The following is a 24,415-nucleotide window of genomic DNA, read 5'->3' on the forward strand; positions in this document are numbered from 1 at the left end:
GCTAGCTTAGCCTGGGGGGAAACAATTCCATCTCCAAAGCAAAGCATCAGGCTAGTCAGAGCCATTACATCTGTAACATGAGATCTCATGGCACTCACTGCATGCTGTTTATCTGCACAAATATTGTGATATCTCACTTTGGTTTATTCTTATTTCTATGACAGGTTGTTAAAACCATTCCCTTTTCTCTCTTTTCACGGTGCTTCCTACTCACCGTGTGTAGCATGTGCAAGTACTTTTCCAACACAAGTCTTGCCTTGAATGTGCTTGTTCTGTAGGCCAGATTGAAGAAGTCTCTGAACCCAGTTAAAAAGGCAAAGATGCCCATGTGCATCAGCCTATGTTGCACTCAGGAAGCATCACTGATGCAGAGTAGTCAGTTTTGTAGATGGCTGCAGTGTTGGATGCTCAATGTGTTTATCTTGTGCAGGAAATTTTGGGCATTTAGACCTAGCCATATGACACATAGCTCTTCTTAGGGAAGGGACCAAAGGGAATCATACAAAAAAAGAATGTGCTGTGTTTTCTTTTTTTTTCTTTTTTTTTTTCCTTTTTTTGATATTACTACATATTTTATTTTCTGCTTATTCTTACATTCTTAGAGTACAACTATGATCTTGGAATAGAAAGTATCAGAAACTGATATGCTTTTGCACTAACTTCAGCATCAGTCACTATCACTGTTAGCACCAGAAAACTACTCTTGCTTTCATGGCAGGGAATTCCCAAGCCAAGTTGCCCATTACAAGAGTAGGACAAAACAAGCCTTTGCTGTATCTGCAGCTCCTTAGCTGTAGGCATTGCAATAGCTCCTGAAGAACCTTTGATTTAAGATCACCTTTTATCTGCCATGTGACTACACCTGTATTTTTTAAAATGAGTATCTTCAGGTAGATTTTTTGGAGGTACTCTAGCTTTTTTGCTTACTGATGACTTCTACAATGCTCTCTCACATTTTACTGCTTTTTGAAAATGATGTTATCTACACAGTGCTGGGGGAGAGGAGCACTCTCCTGGCCCTTTCCCTTCCCTCTCGTCTGCAGTTGGGAAGGGAGCTCTCAGCAACGGGGTGGAGGACAAGATGCAGGGGCTGCGACGGCTGTCCTCAGAGGATGCACATCCGTGCCAAGCGCTGAGTAGGTGTGCGAGATGGGACCACCTCCTGWGTGGAAAGCACTGAAAGGGGGAAGAGGTGATGAATCAATTCGCGTGTTCCCAGCTGAGGGCAAAATGCATCATTAGCCAAATGTAATTCCTCCACTTGTCCTCAGAAATACTACGGGCGTACAGAATGACTCTGTGGGCTTCCTTGGTGCGGAAGCATATGAGGGAAGACGGACAGATGGAAAACCCTCAAAGAGGACAGTGCCAACCTTCCCAGCTCCTTGGTGATATGAGTAACGCTGCCCAGGGAGTAGGATGAGGCAGGGAGGCCTGACAGGAGACAAGGCTCTTGTTCACCTTGCTTGTCTTCATGAAGCAACATGCTGGGCTTTTTAGGCTGAGCAACAAATATGTGCCCATAACTTCCCATGAACACGCACACACAGACGAGCTGAAGCTGAAACTCATCTGTGGTGGTCCAAACTTTCACAGTTTCAGAGTGCTGCAGATGCTGCAGCTTACGTAGCGTGGAGTTGCAGTATTGGGACATGATGACACCCCACAAATACTGAGACGAACCTTGCAGAAAGTTTGGAAGTGGACATACAAGCAATGCTTGGATAACTGAGTGCTCTTTACTTCTTTTTTTCTTTTTTTTTTTTTTTTTTTTTTTTTTGAGAGAGAGAGAGGATGAAGACTTGCAAAAGCTGTGAGGGATACGGGAACATGAGGTGCCCGGGCAGACTTGTCTGGAGAAGCTCTCAGAGAGCCTCTCTGAATTGCCCCTGGCTTTTCCCATTATCACTTGCCTTTGCATAAGCCCTAAATCAGAGCAAAAGCTTAAAATCTGTGACAGCTGTGAGTTGAGGTATTGCCCGGATAATTTTGCTGAAATATGCATGAAATGGATTTCAGCTAATATATTATTAATTTTGGCAATGTCAGAGCTCTAGTAGACTCACATATATGAAGTAATATACATGACTTTAGAAAATTCATGTCGCGAATGCATGTGTACATGAGTGTGTAATGTGTGACACATCATCACTAGACTTTTGTAAGCATCACWTAGGATTCAGTCTTGATGAATTTTGGAGATAAAAATGAGGTTAACTAATATTTCCTTTTAACTGTTTAGTTCTCGTCAATGAGCTCTTATAATTCCTGCATTATGGATACTGAAAAGAATGCTTTCATGAGCTATTTCTAGCAAAAGGCTTTAAAATAATATTTAGAAGTAATTTTTCAAGGAACATTTTATTTATATTTTAAAACTGCAGTAAATAATTTCATGAGATACAGAATAGCAATTTCTACTTTTAATGCTTTTACAGCCTTCATAATATTTATCATTTTCAAAAATCTGAGTCATAACTTCCCTCTACTCCCTTCCGTCAAAATTAGTTACAATATATCTTAAAATGACAATTCATTACGGTGTTGCCAAAGTAACTGCTGAACATTTTATCATTTTCTGAACTGCATTGCTTATATAATGAAGCTTGTAGCAAATAATAATCTGTGGTGTATAACTTTCTGTTCTTGGGATACATTTAGTGGGGTGAATATAAAATAATGTAAGAAGGTAATCATTACGGAAAGAAAGAATAAAATGTTACACCATCCGTTTGCTGCAGTTCTATAGAAGAAATGACTCTTGCAGCAAAATAATATTATRTTAGTTTTGTCACTTTATTCTTAAGATAGTGCTAAAGGACTGAAATCTATTTGAATACTTCTAACCTGGGGGGCAGGGATTAGAAAAATATAATTTTTCCTTTGTATGAACTGACACCAAAGTCAAACTAACTGTTTTACTCTAATCTCTGTTTCAAGCCCTGTATAAATATGTGTGCTTACTGTGGTTCCAGATCTGTTGGTTTTGTTGAGTTTTCTTGCATTAAAATCCAGCTTCCAAGCAGTTTTCTTACCCCATCCTGTTGTCATATTTCAGGACCATTTTTAGGTAGAATTCTTAATTGTTTCATCATAATATATGTGGAAATCTGATCCATGAATCTAGCTTAAGATAAAAACATATCAATATGGTAGATTTTCAGAAGAAAACGCAGCACGGAGGCTGTTGTGATTTTTGAACAGTTGCCCGATTTCACCATGAAACATTGTAGGAATTAGAAGGACTGAGATACCATATTCTAAAAGCAGGTATTTTTTTGGAGCACCAGTCTTGGGAGAATGCATGAAGAGGACAGATCCTCATCTCTTCTTGAAACTGGTTTAATGACTTAAAGGGATTAATATCCCTCAGTGAAATAGGAAACTASTCTACTAATATTTTTTTTTTTTTGAAATGTTTGATAAATCAGATGCCCTCGCTCTATTTGATCATCTCTGGTATAATGCTAAAACTTGTTGTCATATGTAGTTGTGACTAGTGTTGCTCAGAGTGAAGACTGTGTCATCTGTCATGCAGTGAGAGATTAAAAAGTAAAGTGCTTCTTCATTGTATCGGTGAAAACATTTTCTGGGTCATATTCGCAGATGCTTTTCAAAATGATATACAAAGACAAGCACATTTCCAGCTCACCTTTCTTTGACGCTAAATGTCAAAGAGGGATTYCACGCAACCATTTGCCATATATTGATCTCAGTTTATGAGGACTAGTTTCTTCCTTCTTAAAGGGCCCATGGGCAGGTGGCCCAGAGGTTCCACAAAAAAAAAAAGAGGAGTAAAACCTGGTTGATCTTCGAATAATATTGTTTTACTGTGGAGAGCACCCACCACCACAGAGGGTATGGAGGAATCTGACAGCCTTCTCCACATCTACTGCATGGAAGACCACTCTTCCATGATAAGGTGGATTAATGCTTTCTATTGTGCTCCTGTTTATTTGTTTATTTATTTGAAAAGTCATAATATCCACATCTTTTATTTGAAGACATTTATGTTTGGCTAGAGGGTAAGAGTGCCTTAATCTGGCCTGACGTAAGCCTTGGTAAGTTTGTCTGAATGAAAGACTCGCAGCCACTCTATACGTATGATTTGTGCCATGGAAAAAGGCAACAATCCAAATCCTTCAGTCGTTTACCTCTAATATCTCACTACTTTTAAAAAAAGGTTAAACAGTCTGATGATACAGCTTAATACAGCTGCTGGTACCTGGGTAACAGAACCTATTTGAGTATATTTTATATCTCTAGTGCTTAGTTCAAGCAAGATGAGAGCTGCCTTCTGTCAACGAAGCAGTTATTTCTGTAGCACATGTGATGGTGGAGGGAATTTTTAATGCGCTGTTGAAAGTTCTGTACTTTAGTCTGACTGAGGATGGAAGATAAGTATGATGAAGGATGTTTTTTTTCTCCCTTTTAAAAAGAAAGACAACTGACATACAAATTWACTATATTAAAGGTTTTTTTAAGATGTCATATCATTAGGCAGGCAAAATTAGGACATGAGTATTTATAATATTGTCTCTAACTGTGTTCTGTTTTTACCTTGGGATTAAATGTGGCTAGCTATAGAGCTAATGTCTCTGTAACTCATAATATTCATAGATATATGCAGTGTGATTTGTGCTGAGATGGTCCATCCACTCTTGGTCCTCATCCCCCCTAGTTTTCATAGTTGAAGGCTTTTCTGAAGACAGGAAATTCTGCTTTTAATCTTATTTACTCAGCCTTCCCAGTTAACACTAGTGAGACTCGGCATCGCTGTCCTAGCCGTGTGTGAACACATGGGACTGTAGGGTGGCGTTAGCCATGTCCCTTGTTCCTCCTGCGGCCTTTGGCAAGTAACTCGGACCTCTTGTCTCAGCTCCTGTCTGTAAGGTGAAGACAGCAATAACTGCCTTTATGTTCCGCACACGCCTGGGACTCTGTGTTGAAGGCATTGCAGGACAACCCAAGAGGAAAAGTGTGAGCTGGGGTCGTGAAATGAAGGTTGTCTAAGCATGTTAGTACTGCCACTTCCCAGCTTGAGCGCTCTGAAAGCACAGCTGTTTTAAGCCTTTCACTGCAGACTGATGGGTTTAGAATATGTATAGACACAGTTGCCTTATCCCTGCTATTCTCATACATCACTGTCATTTACAGATCAACTGTAAATAATTTCTCTTTTATGGCATTGGCAATGTATGACTTAAAAAGAAAACAAATTCCCACCCAAGAAGTCAATCCATCACCACCACCTCCTGGCTAAATAATTGGAATGATGGTTGTGTGACATACATATGCATGTATATGCACACAAATCTTTGTATATATGAGTGTGTRTTTATTTTAATGAATATTCTGTGTGCATGAACATAACTTTATTTTAAATGAAAAACAAAAGTGTGTCAGCTCATTAATCCTTAGTATATCAAATAATGCCTCTGGTTATGTGGAAGGAGAGTTGAGGAGGACATAAAAGCTGGAAATTACTGAACTGTTTGTAAAAGTAGTTAGTGAACATAAATAATCTGTTGTTTAAAAAGGAAAAGCACAAGGGATTTTGAGTCTGTGTGTTTAGTGTGCATGTGCGGCGTGTCTATCTGATAGATCGATATTTTACAGACCAAGAACAATTTACATGACAGACTGTAAGTTATAATGGCTCCAAAAGCAGCCACTATAAATGGATGCTAACCAGAGTGAATCAATAGCAGATGCTTCTCTAATAGCTCCCCCACTGCTCCTGGGAAACAAAAGCTAAAACACCACATCTGTTGTTCCCTCGCCACCTTGGGAAGGTCTGATACTCCGTGTCCCATCTAAGTCTTTGTTCTGAATTCTTYACGCTTTCTATTGAAAATCTTGGCCCTGTGCGAAAATAGAAGACCGTCACTACCTGTGTATACAYGCCTTATGTACACACAGGTGTACAGCTCACCTTTATTTGAGCACCCTGTCCCGCTGGTTTCATAGCCAGGTGTCAGGAATGGGAGAATATGGCATGGTTTTGTCCCCAGGTGGGAGTCTTAGCAACATAAASAAAATTAGGAAGTTAATACTTCTGAACTGCAAGGTGTAGGTGGATTGTGCAGAGGCAACATATGGCAGAGGATTTCCAGAGGGACACAATCTTTCTTTTGACATCCCTAAGTGTTTCTGTCCACTTCTGCCATGTCTGTTAAGCATTTCCTTGCATTGCTTCTATGAAGCTGCKGCTATTCAGGTTTCTAGGAGCTGCTTTGATTTGTTTATTCTAATAGCAGCATTCAACATTCTCTTCCTTTCCATGCTTTTGTAGGTCTATCAATAACTTTTCTGTACTCTTCCACAGAATCACAGAATCACAGGATGATTTCCTTTTGACTTTCTTGGGTCTCTGCTCTTTCTCTTTGAACCACTGCCCCTTTTGAGTTCCTTTAATTTCCTTCCATCTCTAACAGACTCTCATTCATCCTTGTCCRCTCTACTATGTCTCCTTCCATGCCATATACTACATTCTTACATTTATAATGTGTGGGTTATCGGTAAAGAAACAGCTTTTATCTCAGAAGGAAAAAAAATAATAAAAAAGAGCAAAAGCAGCTCTTCCTTCCACCAGCAACTCCCAATTCAACAGTCATGTGAGTTATACTTGTCTGCTGGTGATAGGAAGCAAAAGCGTCCTTTGGTCACTGCCCTCACTCAAACACTCACCTAGCCTAATTCCAAGCAGCTCAGTCTCTCCATCCCAACAGAATCTCTCCTTCTGATCCCTGTTCCTCTTCTCTTTCCYTTGTGCATGGCTGCTTGAAGTGTGAGCTAAATAAGAAATTTTTTTCTAGTGACGGCACTTTCACAGAAATGTTGATTGTCTCAGTTTCTACAGGTRAAAACAAATCTGTTATTCCACATATATATTAAAATGCACTCCTTTCTTTTTCTGCCTCTCAACTTTATTTTTATTGAGTCCAAACTAATTCTATGATCTCTAGTTTGTTTGTCTTAATGTCTGTCCAACACTTGAAATTTAACATTTAAGAAGGGAATTTCTTCCTCTCCGTCCCACTTCCAAAGACCCCTTTTGTCTTCATTCCCAGTTCTAGTTATTGCTATGAACAGTGAGTGCTGTTCTTTCAGTCTTTCCAGCAACATCCTTAATTGCTCCTGCCTTCCCTCACTTCTTTAAAGCACGGTTAAGAGTCTATATTATGATCTTTTATGTCTTTTCTGTCTAATCACATCACTAAAACTGTTGTTAATGCACACCATTTATAATATACACAGACTGATACACATTCTGCAAAACTGCTGCTAAGATTTCCCTTCCTCCCTTCTACATGTATGTACTCTTACATCCTGTTCACTGTTGCAATTATGGTCCCTTTTTTTYCCTGCCTGGTAGCATGTTTTCTTTCTATTATTAAACTGACTGTTGCTTCTTCCTTGCAGAAGACACAAGACATTGGATCTTGATTACAGATCTGCTCTTTTCCCCTCTGATTTTATACCTTGCATCCTTCTAGAGCTCATTTCCACAGGATGCCCCGTGGTCATGAAGTTGCCAGTCAGCTGTGGTCACTGAAATGCATATTCCTCATTGCACTCTTCTTTCTCTTAAGTGTGAACTCTCTAGGGAAAGGACTATGCTAATGATTTTCCATTGCTTATCTTCTGTACAGGTCAGTATATGCTTCTGGTGCTCTAAAAAACCTGTAATGGATAACTTGCATGAGAAAACAACAACATTGGATAGGGGTAGGGAAGTAAATCAACATCGAGGACAGTTAGAGCTGCCCACTCAGTCTTATTGCAATTGTGATTTTCTAAACCTCAGGGTGAATACTGTAGATTACTTGGTATATTTCTGCATGTAAAAGAGATAAGAGTGGAAAAGAGGACAGAACAGAGTGGTTTTTTTTTTCTCTCTGCAGTAATCCATAGATGCTTGGCTGAGATGGGCTAATATTAAAATGAAACCACATTGTCACACTCTTCCCACACCTTCGAGCAACAGACTGAACCATACATAAAAGACATTACTCCCTAACATCTGACTGAAGCACATTTGCTTTTACTGTGCCAAAAGGAGGATRGAAATGTTATCAACACCTTGCTTTAGAAATGCTGTGAGCAAGGATTTTTTTTTATATATATATAAAGAAGAATTAAAGAAGGAGCCTTATATTTGGAGCTCAAATTGTGATTTACACAGACAATTTCAGCGGTAAGCAATGCCATTGTTCCTTTATGCATTTGAGAGGATTTTATCTCTTTAGTCCTCCCTGAGGCTATAAACCATCTCCAGGATAGTAAACCAACAGCCAGCAGCTGCAACCTTCTCTTAGGCAACTCTAACTTTTCTCCTTATTGCCCTTCCTGCCCCTAAAAGTGGCACTACACTATCAACGGTTGATGCAGGTGTCTTTCTCTTCCTTCTTTCCTTCCTTCACTCCCTGCCTCCCTCCATCTTCTTTTCTCTCTTCTCTTCCTCTTTCTCCTTTTCTTTCACTTTCCCTCATTTTATCTTTCCCTTTTTCTATTTCTCACTTTCTGCCTTTCCTTCTTTATCTTTTGATCTCTGTTCTCTCCTTCACTTTCTCTCTACCTCTCCACAAGCCCCCTCATTGCTCATGCACAGATATATGGTCTACTGTGGTTTCTTAGGCTTATAAATGTCAGTGCTTCTCTCAGCTTCCCCCCGCCAGATTCTGCTGTTTCAGTTCTCCAACATCTCTGGCTATATATAGCCAATTTGTCTAACTGAGTAAAGAAAAATCCTTTACTTTCTGTAGGGAATACCAGCAAAGCAGCAAATATTGCCATGGCAACAAGGCTCTCAATCCATCAGACTCCCGCAGTATCTAATACATAATCTGTAAGGCGGAGACTAGTGCTGAAAAATGAACATGACATATGTCACTTCAAGATTTAATATTCCTTCCCCATGACCTTAATTAGCTTGCCTTATTTTGAGTAGTTATTCAGTTTCTGATGGAAAGTTCTATTTTATTTTGCTGTCTGGAAGAAACTARTATGTGATCTGCCTTCATTATAATGCTACTTTTGACTTTTTCTCCACAAATATGCCATAAAATGTGAGTTTCTATAGTAACACACAATGCAGACTTTATTTGAAATTATAATCTCTTGATAAAGATGAGATTCCCCAAYCTCATTCTCAGGTTTCTTTTTAAAAATATGTGATTTTTGCTACATTGGTAGGTCTCTTCTATTCCAAGGAGTGTTTGAAAAGAGTTTCTTAAAAAAAAATCACCTAATGTCAGTGCTGAAGTTAAAAATACACATGCTCAGCACTCATTTTCCTTACACATTATAATGTGTAAGCGTGTAATTCACTTGCTTCTTGGTCTCATCTTATGCTTAAATAATCACATTGCTTTGCTACTACTGTTTGTTTAATGCCATAGTTAAAAGGTAACAATGTATTTAAAGCAAAACCACTTGCAAGGGTTACKAGAAATGCCTTTGATGATTAATAAACCTTGAATTTTTACCCTAGTAGAATCTACCCCAGTAAAAAACCTTAAATTTTCACACGTGCAGTTTTGGCATCTTTTTATTGCTAAGTCAATTTAGGAGAAGTTTAGTCCACTGACCAACTTCAACTATATATAAGAAGTATTTCCAGTCTTGCTGCTGTTCAGTGGGAGGGTGTAATCTGTAAGACCTTTTGTCAAGGACTTGGAAGGGGAGATGGAAGGGAGGGAAAAGAGTAGGGCTTGTTCACAGTTGGGGTCTCCAAAATAGGCAAGTGCAGAAGGAACAAAATGTTCCCTGGAGAACTGGACTTTCCTAGTGAGGCAGAATGAGTCAACCAACTGCTCCTCTAAAACAGTGGGATGTTTGGAGAAAGAGCTGACACCTATTGTGAATGCTTGACATGCCATTTTTTTATTAAATCACTTCCACGGAATGTTGTCCCCCAAAATGTTTCTGCTGGGCTTCAAATTTGGCTCCTCACAGACAGGAGGTTTACCATCTGAACTTCATMATTTCAAGATATGAAAGAGGCCATAGACATCGCCTCTTCCTCCTTCTAATGGSTCTACATTGCACAGCAACAGACACTCAGTTACAGACTCCTCACTGTCCTTTATGAGCTTTTGCTCAAAGCTCTGCAGATGTTTCTCAGTTGTGACTATCAGAGAGGTACCAGCAACTCTGCTGGTACCATGCTCAAGCTCTGCTACAAGTTGTCCTGTTTGCAGACTATTTCTGCATGTTTTCATATCTATCTCACAAACTTTTCTGATTTGAAGAAATGAACATTTAAAGTGTGACACTTGCTTTGAAATTTTGCTGTTTTAAGTCTTCCCCTTATCGCTCCAAAGCTTCTATTTTTGTCATCAATCTTCTGGAAGTTTTGTACACTTCAGCCTAGTGCATAATAAAACTCAGTCCAAAATCTGCTACAGTAGAGCTGTAGAATGAACCAAGAGGCTTTCATAAACTTATTGTGTGCTCAGACCATATGTCTAGTAGCACAGTGACAATTAACACCTTTACACTGGCAGCTGTTCCCATTGTGTGGATTGTTCCACCTGATTACAGTTACTGATGTCATACTTTAACATGGAGGTCAACCTGCTCAGAATTACCGATGTAAGGAAAAATCATTTATATGAATTAATGAGTGTCTCTATTCCCTTTCCACATTAACATCCTAGGCACCTTATAGAAATTAGGGAGGCAGAAAACTAGCTGGGTTTTTTTTTTTCTGTTCTCTTTAGTGGGCTTTGTGTCATGCTTTTCTTGAATTCATTTTTAAACATTACAGCCCAGCATATATGATTGAATGGATACTAAAAATACGCAACATTCACCCACAAATTAGTACAACAGCATGAGCTGCTCTAGTCTCAAACAGTAATACTCCCTGAAATAATAATGTTAACACCAAAAAGACACTCAAACACATGCAACAGCAAGGTGCCATAGGAAACAAACTGACTTAGCAGGAGGTCTGTAGATAGTTCTTTCCTGCCTTATTAAAAAAAAAAAAAAAGATAGGAAAATGTGCACTCATATAACATTCTATATTTCAGAGGTATTGTTCTCTGCCTATCATTAAAATAACTATTCAAACAATACTAGAAAATAGAACAGAAAAAGAGCTTTAAGCTGCCTCCCAAACCTGTCAAGTGAAAGTATAGGTTTTCTAAATGCAACACAAACACACTACTTTTAAGGACAAGTAATCTTGCTATTTGTTGTCGTCGTGATTTGCAGCTAGATTAGCAAACCCCTCATGACATGCGACAGACTCCATTACGCAAGTTCCTAGGAGCAACAGAGGAAACCTGCGATAGAGAGATAGCAAGCTCAGCTTGACAATGATAAATATGTCAGGAGATGACAATCATTCCGTTTCTTGTGAATGAACTAAAGTGGTAATTTAAAGTGTCATGATTTGGAAACATAATCATCTCTGTATCAGTCACTCACAATCAACTGTAGTACGACAGAGCCTGACATTGTTCCATGTATAATCTGTGAGCTGCACAAAGATTTATGGATACCAGTTTTGAGCCAGACAAGATCATCAGATGTGGCCTCCTAGATAAGGCAACAGACCAAATTTCATCCAAGGACTGTGCCCAGAGACTTATATGCCACTAAAATATGATCGAATTGATGAAGATCTGGGAGAAAGCCTGTGTTTATACAAACCAAATATATTGTTGGGTTCTCCTCCAGTCTCTCTGGCTGTGTGGTTGTCGGTACCCATGCTACCTGGGTGAGTATGTCTGTTGGGGAGGGACAAGGCTCTGTGCAAACTATTGCAATGGGGCAAGCGATTCTTCTCAAAAGTTTTAAAAGAGTCATCGGCTTTCTGTTTCTTTATAAGTTTTTACCTTGGACATCCTTTTGATTTTAGTAGAACCTCTATGGTCTTGGGCCAAATTACAGTGGTTTTATAGCCCTATTTTAGAGCTATTCTTACTGATTAAGTGGACAAAGGTAGCCATTCAGAGGCCAAATTAGAAGGATCTTTGGGCTTAAAGCTTTGCTTAAAACTTTCTTCCTCAAAGGAAGAAAAGGAAAACTGTCTTAGATCTGCTACACGATCCTCCTAATGTGGGGGTTAGTAATAGGTAGTGAAGAGAAAAGATACAAACCAGTCTCTCAAGCAAGCTTGCTGWCTTTTCTTTCAACAGCTCTTATTGTTGGCAATGACTCTAACAGAAATCTTTCTTTTCTATTTTTTTCTTCCCCTTAATTTACCACTATATCTTTTACCATAGCTGAATGAAACTGGAAGAGCCTCAGAAGGCAGTGGTTCAGAAATAACACATTTTGAATTAAAAACATGTATCTTATTAGTCAAGCAAGAGGGGCAGGAGACCTGTGCGGATGGGCAAGAAGCTCTTGGGAAAACACACTGATCAGTCCCACCTCCATCCCTGGGAAGGTGATGGAGCAGCTCATCGTAGAAACCATTGCTAGGCCTGTGAAGGAAAAGAAGGTGATCAGGAGTAGTCAGCATGGATTCACCAAGGGGAAGTTGTGTTTGACCAACGTGATAGCCTTCTATGATGGGWTGACTGACTGGATGGATGAGGGGAGGTGTGCATGTTGTCTATCTTGACTTCAGCAAGGCATTTGACACCGTCTCCCATAACATCCTCATGGGGAAGCTCAGAATTGTGGATTAGATGAATGGACAGTGAGATGGTTTGAGAACTTGCCTGGAGGCAGAGCTCAGAGGGTTGTGATAAATGGTGCCGAGTCCAGTTGGAAGCCTGTGGCCAGTGGTGTCTCCCAGGGGTCAGTACTGGGCCCAGGGCTGTTCAACTTGCTCAGAAACGACTTGAACGAGGGCACAGAGGGCACCCTGAGCAAGTTTGCAGATGACACCAAGCTGGGTGGAGTGGCCGACACTCCAGAGGRYTGCGCTGCCATCCAGAGGGACCTGGACAGGCTGGAGAGTTGGGCAGAGAGGAACCTCATSAGGTTCAACAAGGACAAGGGCAGGGTCCTGCACCTGGGGAGGAATAACCCCAGGCACCAGGACAGATYAGGGGTCGACCTGCTGGAGAGCAGCTCCACAGAGAGGAACCTGGGAGTCCTGGTTGACAAGAAGTTAATCATGAGCCAGCAGTGTGCCCTCATGGCCAAGAAGGCACGGATCCTGGATCAGATGACATGTATGGTACGGATGCCTGGAAGGCATTGATCCATAGGATCCTGGCCTGCATTAGGAGGATTGCATTAGGAGGACTGTTGCCAGCAGATCAAGGCAGGGGATCCTGCCCCTCTCCTCAGCTCTGGTGAGGCTGCACCTGGAGTATTGGGTGCAGTTCTGGGCTCCYCAGCACAAGAGGGATGTGGAGCTTCCCAAGGGGTCCAGCACAGAGCAATGAAAATGATTAAGGAACRGGAGCATCTATTTTATGAGGAAAGAGTAAGTGAGCTAGGCCTGTTTAGCCTAGAGAAGACTGAGAGAGGATCTTATCAACATGTACAAATATCTGAGGGAAGAATGTAAAGAGGATGGGGCCAAACTCTTTTCAGTGGTGTGAGTGAATGAGTGGTCTCTTCTCAGTGAGAGGACAAGGGGTAATGGGTATAAATTAAAACATAGGAAGTCTAATCTCCATATGAGGAGGAACTTTACTTTKGGGGCAACAACACCCTGGCACAGGCTGCCCAGGGAGGCTCTGGAGTCTCGTTCTCTGGAGATCTTCAAAATCTCCCTGGATATGCCCTGTGCCGCATTCTCTAGGTATCCCTACTTGAGCAGGGCGGGGTTGGACTAGACGACCAACCTTAACCATTCTGTGATTCTGTGATCTCCCATACAAGAGATGTCTCCACACAACGAGACTTGTGGGTATTGTTTTGCCTGTGCTGTGGCTTATATAGTCACTGCCATGTCCTCTCAAATATTTGAAGTCCAATGGAGACAGGTGCAAAATACAGAGACGTTATGGTCTAGTTCAATAGATTAGCTTGATAGAAGATTGTAAAAATTTTAGAAGACAACTGGAAAAAGTACCATGAATAATAATAAATAACTATCATTTATACTGAATAATGCAAGTGGGTCCTGTTTCTGATAAAAATGGATGCATATCTTTCACATCAAATAGTTTATCCTACCGAGTTCTATGAGATTTCAGTCATTGATCATGGAGATCTTTGCAACTCACTTTCAAAACTTGTGGTATTACCTTTTTAACAGTCTTTCTTGTACATATCAGACACTTTTTTTTTTTTTTTTTTAGTGCTGACCAGCATTTTCTGTTATTTGTCATACTATACTTATTTCCTAGACCTAAAATTCAATGTGGTCTCATCTGCTTGATACCTCAAGAAACCTGATCCTGATCAGACAGTTTTCTACAGCTTTCAGAAGCATTGATCCTTTCTTACACAATTTCACTCACCCCATCTGCTCACTGTGAAAACAATTGATTAGTGTCTGACACTTTTAAATGTCTTCTTTATCTTAAGTAAGCATTAACTTCCTGCTCTCTCTGCATGCAATGTGGGCTTTTCTTTCAGCACTGCACTCTGTCCACTTTTCCAGTCTAAGTCCATTGTTGCTTGACATCTCAGAGATTTAAGCGCGTGTCAAATAAATATAGATGAGTCTTCACATTAAAAGAGCATTTATATTACGAAGCCAAGCACATATTAGCTGGAAATAAACAGTTAAAGTTGCTTGTGCTGACTGACCTTGATGAAAACATATGCAACATATCCTGTTACTCAGATTTATCATGAGATAATGAACTGAGATGTCAGTTTTGGTAATTCAGTCCCAAACTCAGTCCTCAAAGTGATATTTAAAATCTGGAGTGTATTTTGCTTCAAATATTTAATTACGATGCATACTTAAAACTAAATCTGGCCATGCCCAGAAACATTTGTATCCTTTGAAAACTCTCCTACAACTAAGCTTACATCTGGGCTTATCTTAAATCTAATCTCATCAAGATTCACACTCATACCCTCTCAGTTGCTGATCTTTAGAAGATGATATGGGAACACGTCCATGGATTGAGTTCTGTAGGAAGTAATGCAGTAGGAAGTTGTGAAGGTGTCAAAATAGCTCTCTGACTAGACCTTGTTTGCTCCAGGAAGCATATAACTGTAGTGGGCTAGATGTAATGACCTAGCTTCACTGTGACATGGACAACAGTAGTGTGGAGAGGAGAGGAGGTAAATTGAATTCTTAAACAGGCTACAGTAATTTTCTCCATATTTTAGAAATGGGTAACTTTAGTCCACTATAAATAAGGGAGAGAATTGAAATATAGACCTATAAAGGAAAACATCAATCTGAATAGAAGAAAAAAAGGTGAAAGTTGAAAGAAGAAGAACCATATAGTTTATCTATAATCACTGTTGCTTTCTAGAAAAATGGAAGTTATTACTTCATTTATAATTCAACACTTGGCTATCTTATCCCTGATATTTTGAGTATAACTTCCACAAAAATACTTTAGCTTAGTAAAGAAGTATTAAAAATGCTATTGAAATACAATGTTTTTCAAAAACATTAAGCTCCTTGAATTAAATGATTATACAAGAGTCTCAGTTTTCATTTAAGGAAAGTTTTTAGAGAAACATCAATCAGTTTTCTGATTAAGGGAAGTTAGCATTGCTTCRTATTGCATATATGAATTAACAGTTTCTCTAAGCCCCTTCTAAAGTAGTATTGAAAACAATAGAACTTTTTACTTTTTTGCATAATGAATGCTGGTTTTAGAATCTCATTTGGCTCTCAAAACTTGACCTTTATCATGAAGGATAGGCTATATTTTTATTTAACTACAACAGCATTATTCTTTTTGATCTTTTCACTRTATGCATCAGCTAACTTCTGCTGAAATAATAGTAAAAAGATGTAATGCAGGTTGTGATTCTTTGAATATTAAATTTGACCAATTAGAATCAGTTTTGAAAGATTTCCATCAACCTGCATTTACAAATTCAAATCAACAAATATTATGTATAAATATTATAAACACTGTATAATAATGCTATATTATAGATATAACAATTACATTTAATAAAACACTTCTATATGTTAATATCTGCAGTAATATGTCCTCTATAACTAACTATCAGAACACAGCTCTTATGTTATTTTTGTGTGGTTTAACTGGTATCAGAATAAGCACCACCATTTACTTCACGTGCTTTTGCTGCCTAAGGGAATTTTAATTGGATGTCGCTTCTCTGTTTAAATGCTTTAAGGCAGCCAAGCATGCTCATTTCCAATTCTAGCTTGCAGCAAATTCACACAGCTCATGCCACATATTGATTACATCGTAGCCAACACACAGCATGCTTAACCCATGCTGCTGCGTGGCTCTGAGCTGAGACCTCAGACCTTCTCTTTAACTAAAGGGAAAAGAGTGTGSCCAAACTCCTCTGTTCACGAGTGACCCAAAGGCCTCAGCTCAGCGTGAACGAAAGAAGGAACACATTCATATTCTTACTTAGTCCTCAGCAAGAGCACACCTCTGGCAGGGTTTTGGCAGTATCAGGACATTGACAAGGGCTTTTCAGCTGCTATCCAAGCCTGGGGGGCTATCACATAAAAAAAAGCTACCAGGTTGCTCTTGACATAAGGTAGACCTCCCATGGAGGGCAATTAAAGGGGTCTGATGTAGACTGCTCTCTTTCACCGAAGGCAACTTGAGAACGTGCTACGTACCTCAGTTAGCTCAATAACAGCAGCAGGAGAATCTGACGGTACTAGAGACAGAATTTATTTCAGTATCATACTATCTTAGCTGGAACCTAAATGTACCTTTTTTAGGGCTCTATCAACACATCACCATATTTGGCAACTCACTAAATGTGACTAATTCCCACTCTCCAAAGAGCTCAAAATGATGAACATGCCCAAGGCCTGATTAGCTCTGTACAGGRTGTTTGTCTGAAAGTATCTAATTTTACATATTGACTGGACACCTCTGGCCTAAATTCTGCTATCTTCCTGTGCTGATTTATATTTGCTGTCCTTACTTTGCTGAACTATTCCTGGGCAAGCCAGAGACCTCTTTTGGGCTAAAAATGGCTGAAAATGCATAAGGATTACAGTGAAAGAAGAAAAAGTAAACCACAGGGAAAAAGATTTTGGTTCTCAGTTTCATTAATATGCCCAGCTTTTAAATGTTCTGAGTTGATATGAGGTAAATTGCCCAAAGCAGGCCATAAAGAAATTTCAAAATGCATACAGATTATAAGTCCTTATAAAGGAATTCTTGGACAGCTCTCTGGGGCTCAGTGCAATTACGGTGACTTTCTATTAATTCTATGTAAGTGTTGTAAAGATAATAACTTGCAGCAAAGACTGCATTGGCATGCATTTCTGCTTCTATATCAGTGGTACCTGACTATCCCAAAAACAGTGTTTCTAATTTGCCTACTAKTTATTGAATTAAAATTATTTTCTTTCTGCCTTCCCTTCTTTCTTTTGAACTTTCAAGACAGACAGCTCTCTCTCAATGTGCACCTGCACAAGGGTCTGTCATCATAGCTTGAATCTAGCCATCAACCCAAGGTCCTAGAGAAACAGTAAAGAAAATAGGAAAGCATTTTTCCTTTCTGATCTTTCTAACAAAAGAAAATGTTCCCTCCCTGTTGGATGGAAATGCAAAATGTGACAGAATGCAAAATGTTATCACCCTTTTGCCTAACCTATTAATTGTTGCTAACTATTGTATGAGTTTAGTTTTCTCAGTCTTCCTCCAAGAGTACAGTGTGATGCACACCTCAAATGCACATATTTTATTGCTGGAAGAACATTTGTAGAATCTTTATGGAGAATAACAGTCAATGAACAAGCATTAGTAACTTTATCATAGCATTTTGGTAGAGATGAAAAGAATAGTGGAGGRAAGGTGACTGTGATGTGTGGTATTTTTTGTTTTGCTCTTTCAACCATGCAAAGATGAGAAGAGAGAAAAAAGACAGAAAGCACAGCTGTAGGGTAAAACTGAAAGGCAAATAATCCTTTTGATAAATTGGTACCCCTGATTGAGCTGTTTTTTTCAGGTCTTTGAATATTTTGAATACATCCTTGTAGATTTTTCCCCTTGCCTTTCTGAGAGCATTTTGAGCTGTCTTACCCATATGGCAGCTTGTTGTCTTCTCCAAACTAGTTGTTTGCTTTTAATCTGCATTTGCTTTAAAATGAGCAATGCAATGTGTTTGCTAAAGGATTTTCTTTTTACCAGCTTGCAGTTCAGTTCATGATTTATGTCATTTAAAAATATTTTTAATGAAATAATCTGAAATCTTCATAAAAGGTTTGCATAAAGTATGAACAAAGCCTTACACAGAGGAGCAGTAAATCCTTTCAGAAAGCAAGCTACCCTATAGAAGCCAAATAAGTCATTCAGAAGACAAACATGGTCCCCCAGAAGAAGTGCACAATATATCTCTGTGCCTATATCTCTGGTCACTTAGGGATTTTTATGGACTGAAGTCAGAGGACTGGAAAGTCCTCTGGCTTTTCAGACAATACAGAATGGCTGTCTGYTCTCCCCCAATGCTTCTTGGTGAGATCTTATGTCAAGAAGGTTGTGCAAAGCCCAGCACGCACCTAACAATCAGGCTAGATATTGCTTAGCAGCCTTGATATCAGGCTCTTCATCTTCCCATGCATCTCCTGCAGAGGTGTATTAAGCACCTCTACCTTATCCACTACAGCCAGAGAAGTCATGACTCTCAGAATGATTTTAAGACTGACAGTGTACAGCTATAGAAATCACTGGAACAAAAGTACCATTTCTCATGGCAGAAAAAGGGACAGTTTCTTTGGGAATTGTAGTGCTTTTGGACATTGCTAAATCAGACTGACTTTTCCACTGTTGCCACAGTTTTTGATGCACCATGGAGAAATATTTATTTCTACTGATGAATGCTGGACAAATTATAGGAATGTAGATCCTGTTGATGGCTCACAATATTGAAAAATTTCATTCTGAATTTTCCTCAGAAACCTGGCAACTCTACTTGTAATAGCATAAGTAAGGGAATATGCTCAGTAATATCAAAAGAATGTACACTGAACTGAGATAAAGACAAGGAAGTGCTGACCTGGGAACAGTCCTTCTGCATCATACAAACAGAAAATTAAGTGGAAGCAACTTTCTAATGTAAATGAATCTAATATATGCCTATGTGCCTGTCTCTCTAGAGTCACTGGTCACACACAAAAAAAGATTGCTTCATTTTGATGTCAAATTATTTAAGCTTCCATAGGTCATGAAGCTAGATAAATTTTGGAGAAAGAGATGGTGGGTTGCCAGGATTTCATCTTAATGTCTCTCTAAATTTTTTTTTTTGGAAATAGATTATTCTGTCCAAGTCTGTCAGCTAGAAGCATTTATAGGCACTAATCCATCAGCTGGATCTCATATTATGGAGGAAATACAAATGGCATCTTCTTCTTGAGTACCTATTCAAGGCAATGCGTGTATCTCAGAAAACAGTTAAATCAGTGGGAAATYTTCTACATATATCTGTAGAATGGTAGCGACAGTTCTAAATAATTGCATAGGATTTGGTGGGACCTTTTTCAAGTTTGTGATGGAACTTACACTCTAACATGAATCAAGCAGATTATGCTCTCATTAAATCCATGCACAGTTCTGTTCTCTTAAAGTATAATTCATKCTCATTAAGTCAAACAAGTAGTAGCTGCTTTGCTGGTTTAACATCCAAATACATGTGATTTAAACAATGTATGGGGAAAACAGCAGATTTTGTTTTGAGAGTTCTTCTGGTTTTGGAGGGATGATATGAATTGTGATGCAGTTAGGAGTGAAAGACGGGGCTGGGATGAGATCTTTGAATGTAAGCATTATTTTCTGTTTTAGTGATACTATGCAAGGGAGTGAAACGGATGGAAAAAAAGAAGCAGTTGAACTTCCTATTTGTACTCACTCATTGACTCTGTCAATTTGGCCATCTTTCTCTTTTGGGCATCTCCTGGGGGAACAGACAAAATAAAAAACAAATATATATTTAAAAATACACTTAAATGCAATTGACTATGTGAAGTAAGGACATTAATCCCTTATATATTTCTATTGTATTCAAGGATTTACCTTTGCCCCTAAACAGCCTGTACCTCTGAGGACTTTCTTGTAGTCCTGTAGTGGGTTGTGTCCACTTTGAAGCAGGGGACTTTTATTTGTGATGTAGTTGGACTGATTTAACTTGTTAAATTGATACTGAAATGTGATAACTGTAAATGTGATCATGAAGGAAGAAACACTTCTCTATCTTATGCTCCATACAATGATTTACAAATGATCACCCTACAAAATATACACTGAAACAAAATACCCACTCATATATAGATTAAAAAAAAAAAAAGAAAAAAAAAGAAAGAAGAGGTGGACTCTGGAGTGAATGGCATGGTACTGGCTCTAAAACTGTGAGATAACACAAGTGTATCACAACTCAGTTGTGTTATCTCACAACTGTGAGATAACACAGAAGTGAGATAACAGAAGTATTGCTTCCTTTATTTCTTTGGTATGTGAGGGACACCCCCTCAAAGCTGTTTGTTTCTATCAGTTGTTTGTGGCATCGATTTTTTTGAAGTCTATTTTTATTTTCTCGTTCCAATTACTTGTTGTAGCTGCTGTAACTGAGCCTGTTTTGGCAGATGGCTTGGTGAAGAGCTCTCAAATTCAGTGGAATTCCCCCGATGACAGGGACTGACACACTAAAATGTGCCTAAGCCAGAGCACTAGAGGCCTAGTTTGTTCCCTTGAATATAGACTTGGAGTTTAGTCTTTAAATCTCTTTCAGCTGCTTTAAAAGAAGAGGTCTTTTCTTTCACCTTTACAATCCCAGAATGAGGATACATGTGTCCTCAGTAATTGAGATCCTGCCCTGCAGGTGAGAAGAGCTAGTGGTTACCTGTTGCCTTTGAAATGCAAACAGCCCAGATGTTCACTCATTTTTAACCATGTCTGATAAGCCCAGCTGGGAGAGCCAAAGAGAAAAGGGTCRGGTGTCAACATTTGCTGGGTGTGTGAGCTGGGGCTTCCTCTCTGTGTGGTGAGGAAGGGCTGAGTACAGACCGCAAGTGCTCAAATCTGGGCCAAGCAGCTTTTCCTCCTAAAAAATGTTCTCAGAAGAGTGAATTGTTGCCGAAGTAGGACTTTCCTGGGCACTGACCCCAAACAGATGTAGGCTTTCAGAGCTAACTCACTCTAATATAAACAGGTTCAATGCAGCAGTTTCAGTCTTTTAAGACTGGGATCATCTCATCATTTGGATCTATGCCACAATCTACCTCTGTCTTATCTCAGCGCTAGCTTCTACTTGATGAAAAAATTCGAAAGATTTTTTTACATCAAACATACTCTTATTTCTACTTCAGAAAGCAAGAGTTTGGCTAACAAAGTTCACATTTCCTAACAATAGAAAGCACTGGGACTCGTGCCACTAGCAAATAATGTTTCACAACAGTGTATATACACACTCTACTACATTTCCTCTAAAGAGAAAAGYTTAAGATTATATCCTATAGCAGTGGTCGGGTTGATGCTCTAAGCCACACTGATAATATATTCACTTACAGATTTATACATTACAGTGAAATCAAAAAAAAAGGCAGAAAGAGCTGGCAAAGCTGGCATAAGAAGTAGCACAAAGGTGCCACACAGTGCCATTATTTTTTTCTTTTTACTGATGCTCTTTTGCATGGTCTCAATCATTAAAGCATAGCACTGAGAAAATCATCAGTAATTTGTGTCCATGTTGCTTTATAATGTGACCTTAAAACACTTCCATCAACTAATAAACTTTTAGTTCATCACGCACACAGAGGTGAACATTTATGTTGAGCCTTGAAGGTAAAAGACTGGGTTTATCAAACTAGTAAAATCTTGTGATTTTAAGTATTAAACCTTCTTGCATATTTTAAAAATACTTCTAGTATTAGTTACCAATTAGCTATAATATAGTATTATATTTAGTAATGATGAGGTCTAACCTAAGGACATGGGAGATTAGAATGTCATTTTCTTTTTAAACTGAAGTATTATATAATAGAGAGGGAGGTTAAATATTCTTGGGCTCTGCTGAGACCACTGACAGGTAAACACACAAAGCAGAGACTTTTATTTCTAAAGAGACTGCAGACTTTCACTGCAGCAGTAACTTGCATTTCAGTAAGGCCTCTTGCTACTAGGTTATGCTTTTTTTAAGAAGAAGGTTAAGACTTGCAGGCTTCCCAAACAGTCATTGGTGTGAACTTCCCTAGTAAAGAAACAATGTGAAATAGCAGCTAAGATTCAGCTATTTGCTGCATTTCAGAATATTGAGAAATATGCTTCTTTTTTTTTCCTGCAAGAAACGTCCAAGACTACCTAAGTTCTGATATTCCTTCTTTAGAAAGCAAAATGTGCTTTTGCAGTCATGTAGCTCCTAAATACAGCAGGTTAAAAATGACAATTTATTTTCCAGGTATGGAAAAAAAATCCTTATACTGTTACTAGTAAAATTCAAATTTTCTATGATTTTTTTTTCYTCCAATTTGGTCATTAGCACTCACTTTTTCTCATTAACACTCATACATGCACTCCATTATGTTTTTCTGAAAGCTCTAGTCATTTTTTTATAGTAATCTGTTTTATAAAAATTCTGGTAAGATGCTGTTAAAGATTGCTAATTTTAAGAATATTTGAACATTTCTAAGAAATAAATGTTCTGAGGGCATATAAAGAAAGAATTCAATTCTTTTCAGGGGAATGAGTTCTAACAGAGTGGCATGGGAAGAATTAGTATTATAGGAAGTGCATCAAGAAAACTAGGCCTTGTTTCCATTCTGTTAATGAAGGGAGGCTTGTATTGTTCTCTAGCTATGTGCTATTGTTACACACCTGTGTGAGGATCTAGTGTCCCGGGTGCAAAAGAAAGTGCAGTTGATGGAAAGCACTGCTGTGATTTAAGGACAGACATGAGAATTGCATATTGCTATGTTAAGCACTTAAAATGTCTGTTTAAAAAGCTTCTTCACATTTTAGTACTGTTGGAGAGGTCTTTCATTCAGATGAGGGTGTAGGGAAGAAGCTATGAATATTCTTTCTCCAGGGGAGCTGTTTCCCTTTTTTTAGCTGTGTGCCTGATTTGGTTTATTTTGATGAGTTTGTTTGAAACCACAGTGAAATTTAATTATCATTCCTTAGCATAAGTCTCTTCCTACTATATAGTCCCAAAGATTACTATAAGCTTTCTCCAGGCAAATGGAAAGTGTTGCAGTACTATGTTGTCTTGAGACTGTAGTAACCCAAATCTTGCAATGATGAGTTTAATTATCATCTTTTTGCAACATTCATGGGTTTAACATGTTGCTCTATGTGCTAACACAAAGTGTGGGCGTTACATCACTCCCTTTTCAACCAAAGAAAATCAGGCACTCATGTATAAAGCTCTGATTGCCTGATTATTGTCCTGTATGTTATTCAGGACATGCACAGGAAGACATGCCTGTTTAGACTAATCTTTACAGTGTCTTGCATGAGTGGAGGGTGAAGATTAGATTCTGGACAGGAACCAAGATGTGARGTGCCTAGGCTACTTGAGTTGTAAGGAAAAAAAAAATGGACAAGAGATGATCTCACTATAATTTTTCAATTTATTTAACAAATACTGGTGCATCCTGCAACCTTCTCTACAATGACTGTTTCTATCATCTGGGATGAACTGAAGAGATTGTTATGCTTAKTTTGGTTGATTACTGTGGGGTTGAAACTATTCCTATACTGTTGCCAATTCACAAACGCAGAGCTGCACCAATATACTAGGAATCTATTGACAAAATTCAGAACTTTAGTTAAAACTAGTAATTAATGCTTCTTCATTCCTTAGCTAAGCCACTATTAAATCAGAACTCAAATATATTACTTCCATTGCATATTATTTTTGTGCAACTTTGTTATTTTCAAAAGTAATTCAGCAGCAAATCTCTAGTAATTTCATTGATATATCCTTTGAGGCAATAGCTCTTCAATCATTAAATGCAAATTCAATGAGAAAGAAGCTAGGAGGAACYTGTTCTGAAATTTTAGCTTAGAGTAATCTATCTTGGGATATTTGAAAATTACTTTTCAAACTACATGGAAWTGGTGTTATGTTTGAAACACTATTAAATGAGAATAATAGAATTTCATTTTATAGTGTCTTTCATACTTGTGACTTTCTAAAATGCGTTACAGTAATGAATTAGATACTGGTTGTTAGGCAATGGTGTGTAGGCAAATGCAGTGCTCATCATGTGCTATTCTTTCTAGCATTAGCCTACACTCRGTTCTTGAAAGCACAGCCTGTTTTGGGTGGAGAAGGCTTGCTGGAAGGAGTAGGAGCTCTTTTTGAAAAATAGGATCTTTGGCCTCTCTCTGGCCACATATCAAAAAAGGGGGGAAAAAAA

General features: G+C 38.6%; 1 protein-coding gene across 1 annotated transcript in view; it reads right to left on the reverse strand.

Moving 5' to 3' along the window:
* The window catches only part of KCNJ6 (potassium voltage-gated channel subfamily J member 6), a 104,771-nt gene extending 84,814 nt beyond the window's left edge, over positions 1-19,957 (reverse strand). Inside the window, exon 1 of the mRNA XM_026053055.1 lies at positions 19,912-19,957. Within this exon, the coding sequence (XP_025908840.1) occupies positions 19,912-19,936 (25 nt within the window). The 5' untranslated portion in view covers positions 19,937-19,957. The remainder of the gene's footprint in view (positions 1-19,911) is intronic.
* Between the last annotated feature and the right edge of the window lie 4,458 nt (positions 19,958-24,415).

Source organism: Nothoprocta perdicaria, unplaced genomic scaffold (genome assembly GCF_003342845.1).
Source record: "Nothoprocta perdicaria isolate Ctin4 unplaced genomic scaffold, notPer1 scaffold_96, whole genome shotgun sequence".
In the NCBI taxonomy this organism is placed as follows: Eukaryota; Metazoa; Chordata; class Aves; order Tinamiformes; family Tinamidae; genus Nothoprocta; species Nothoprocta perdicaria.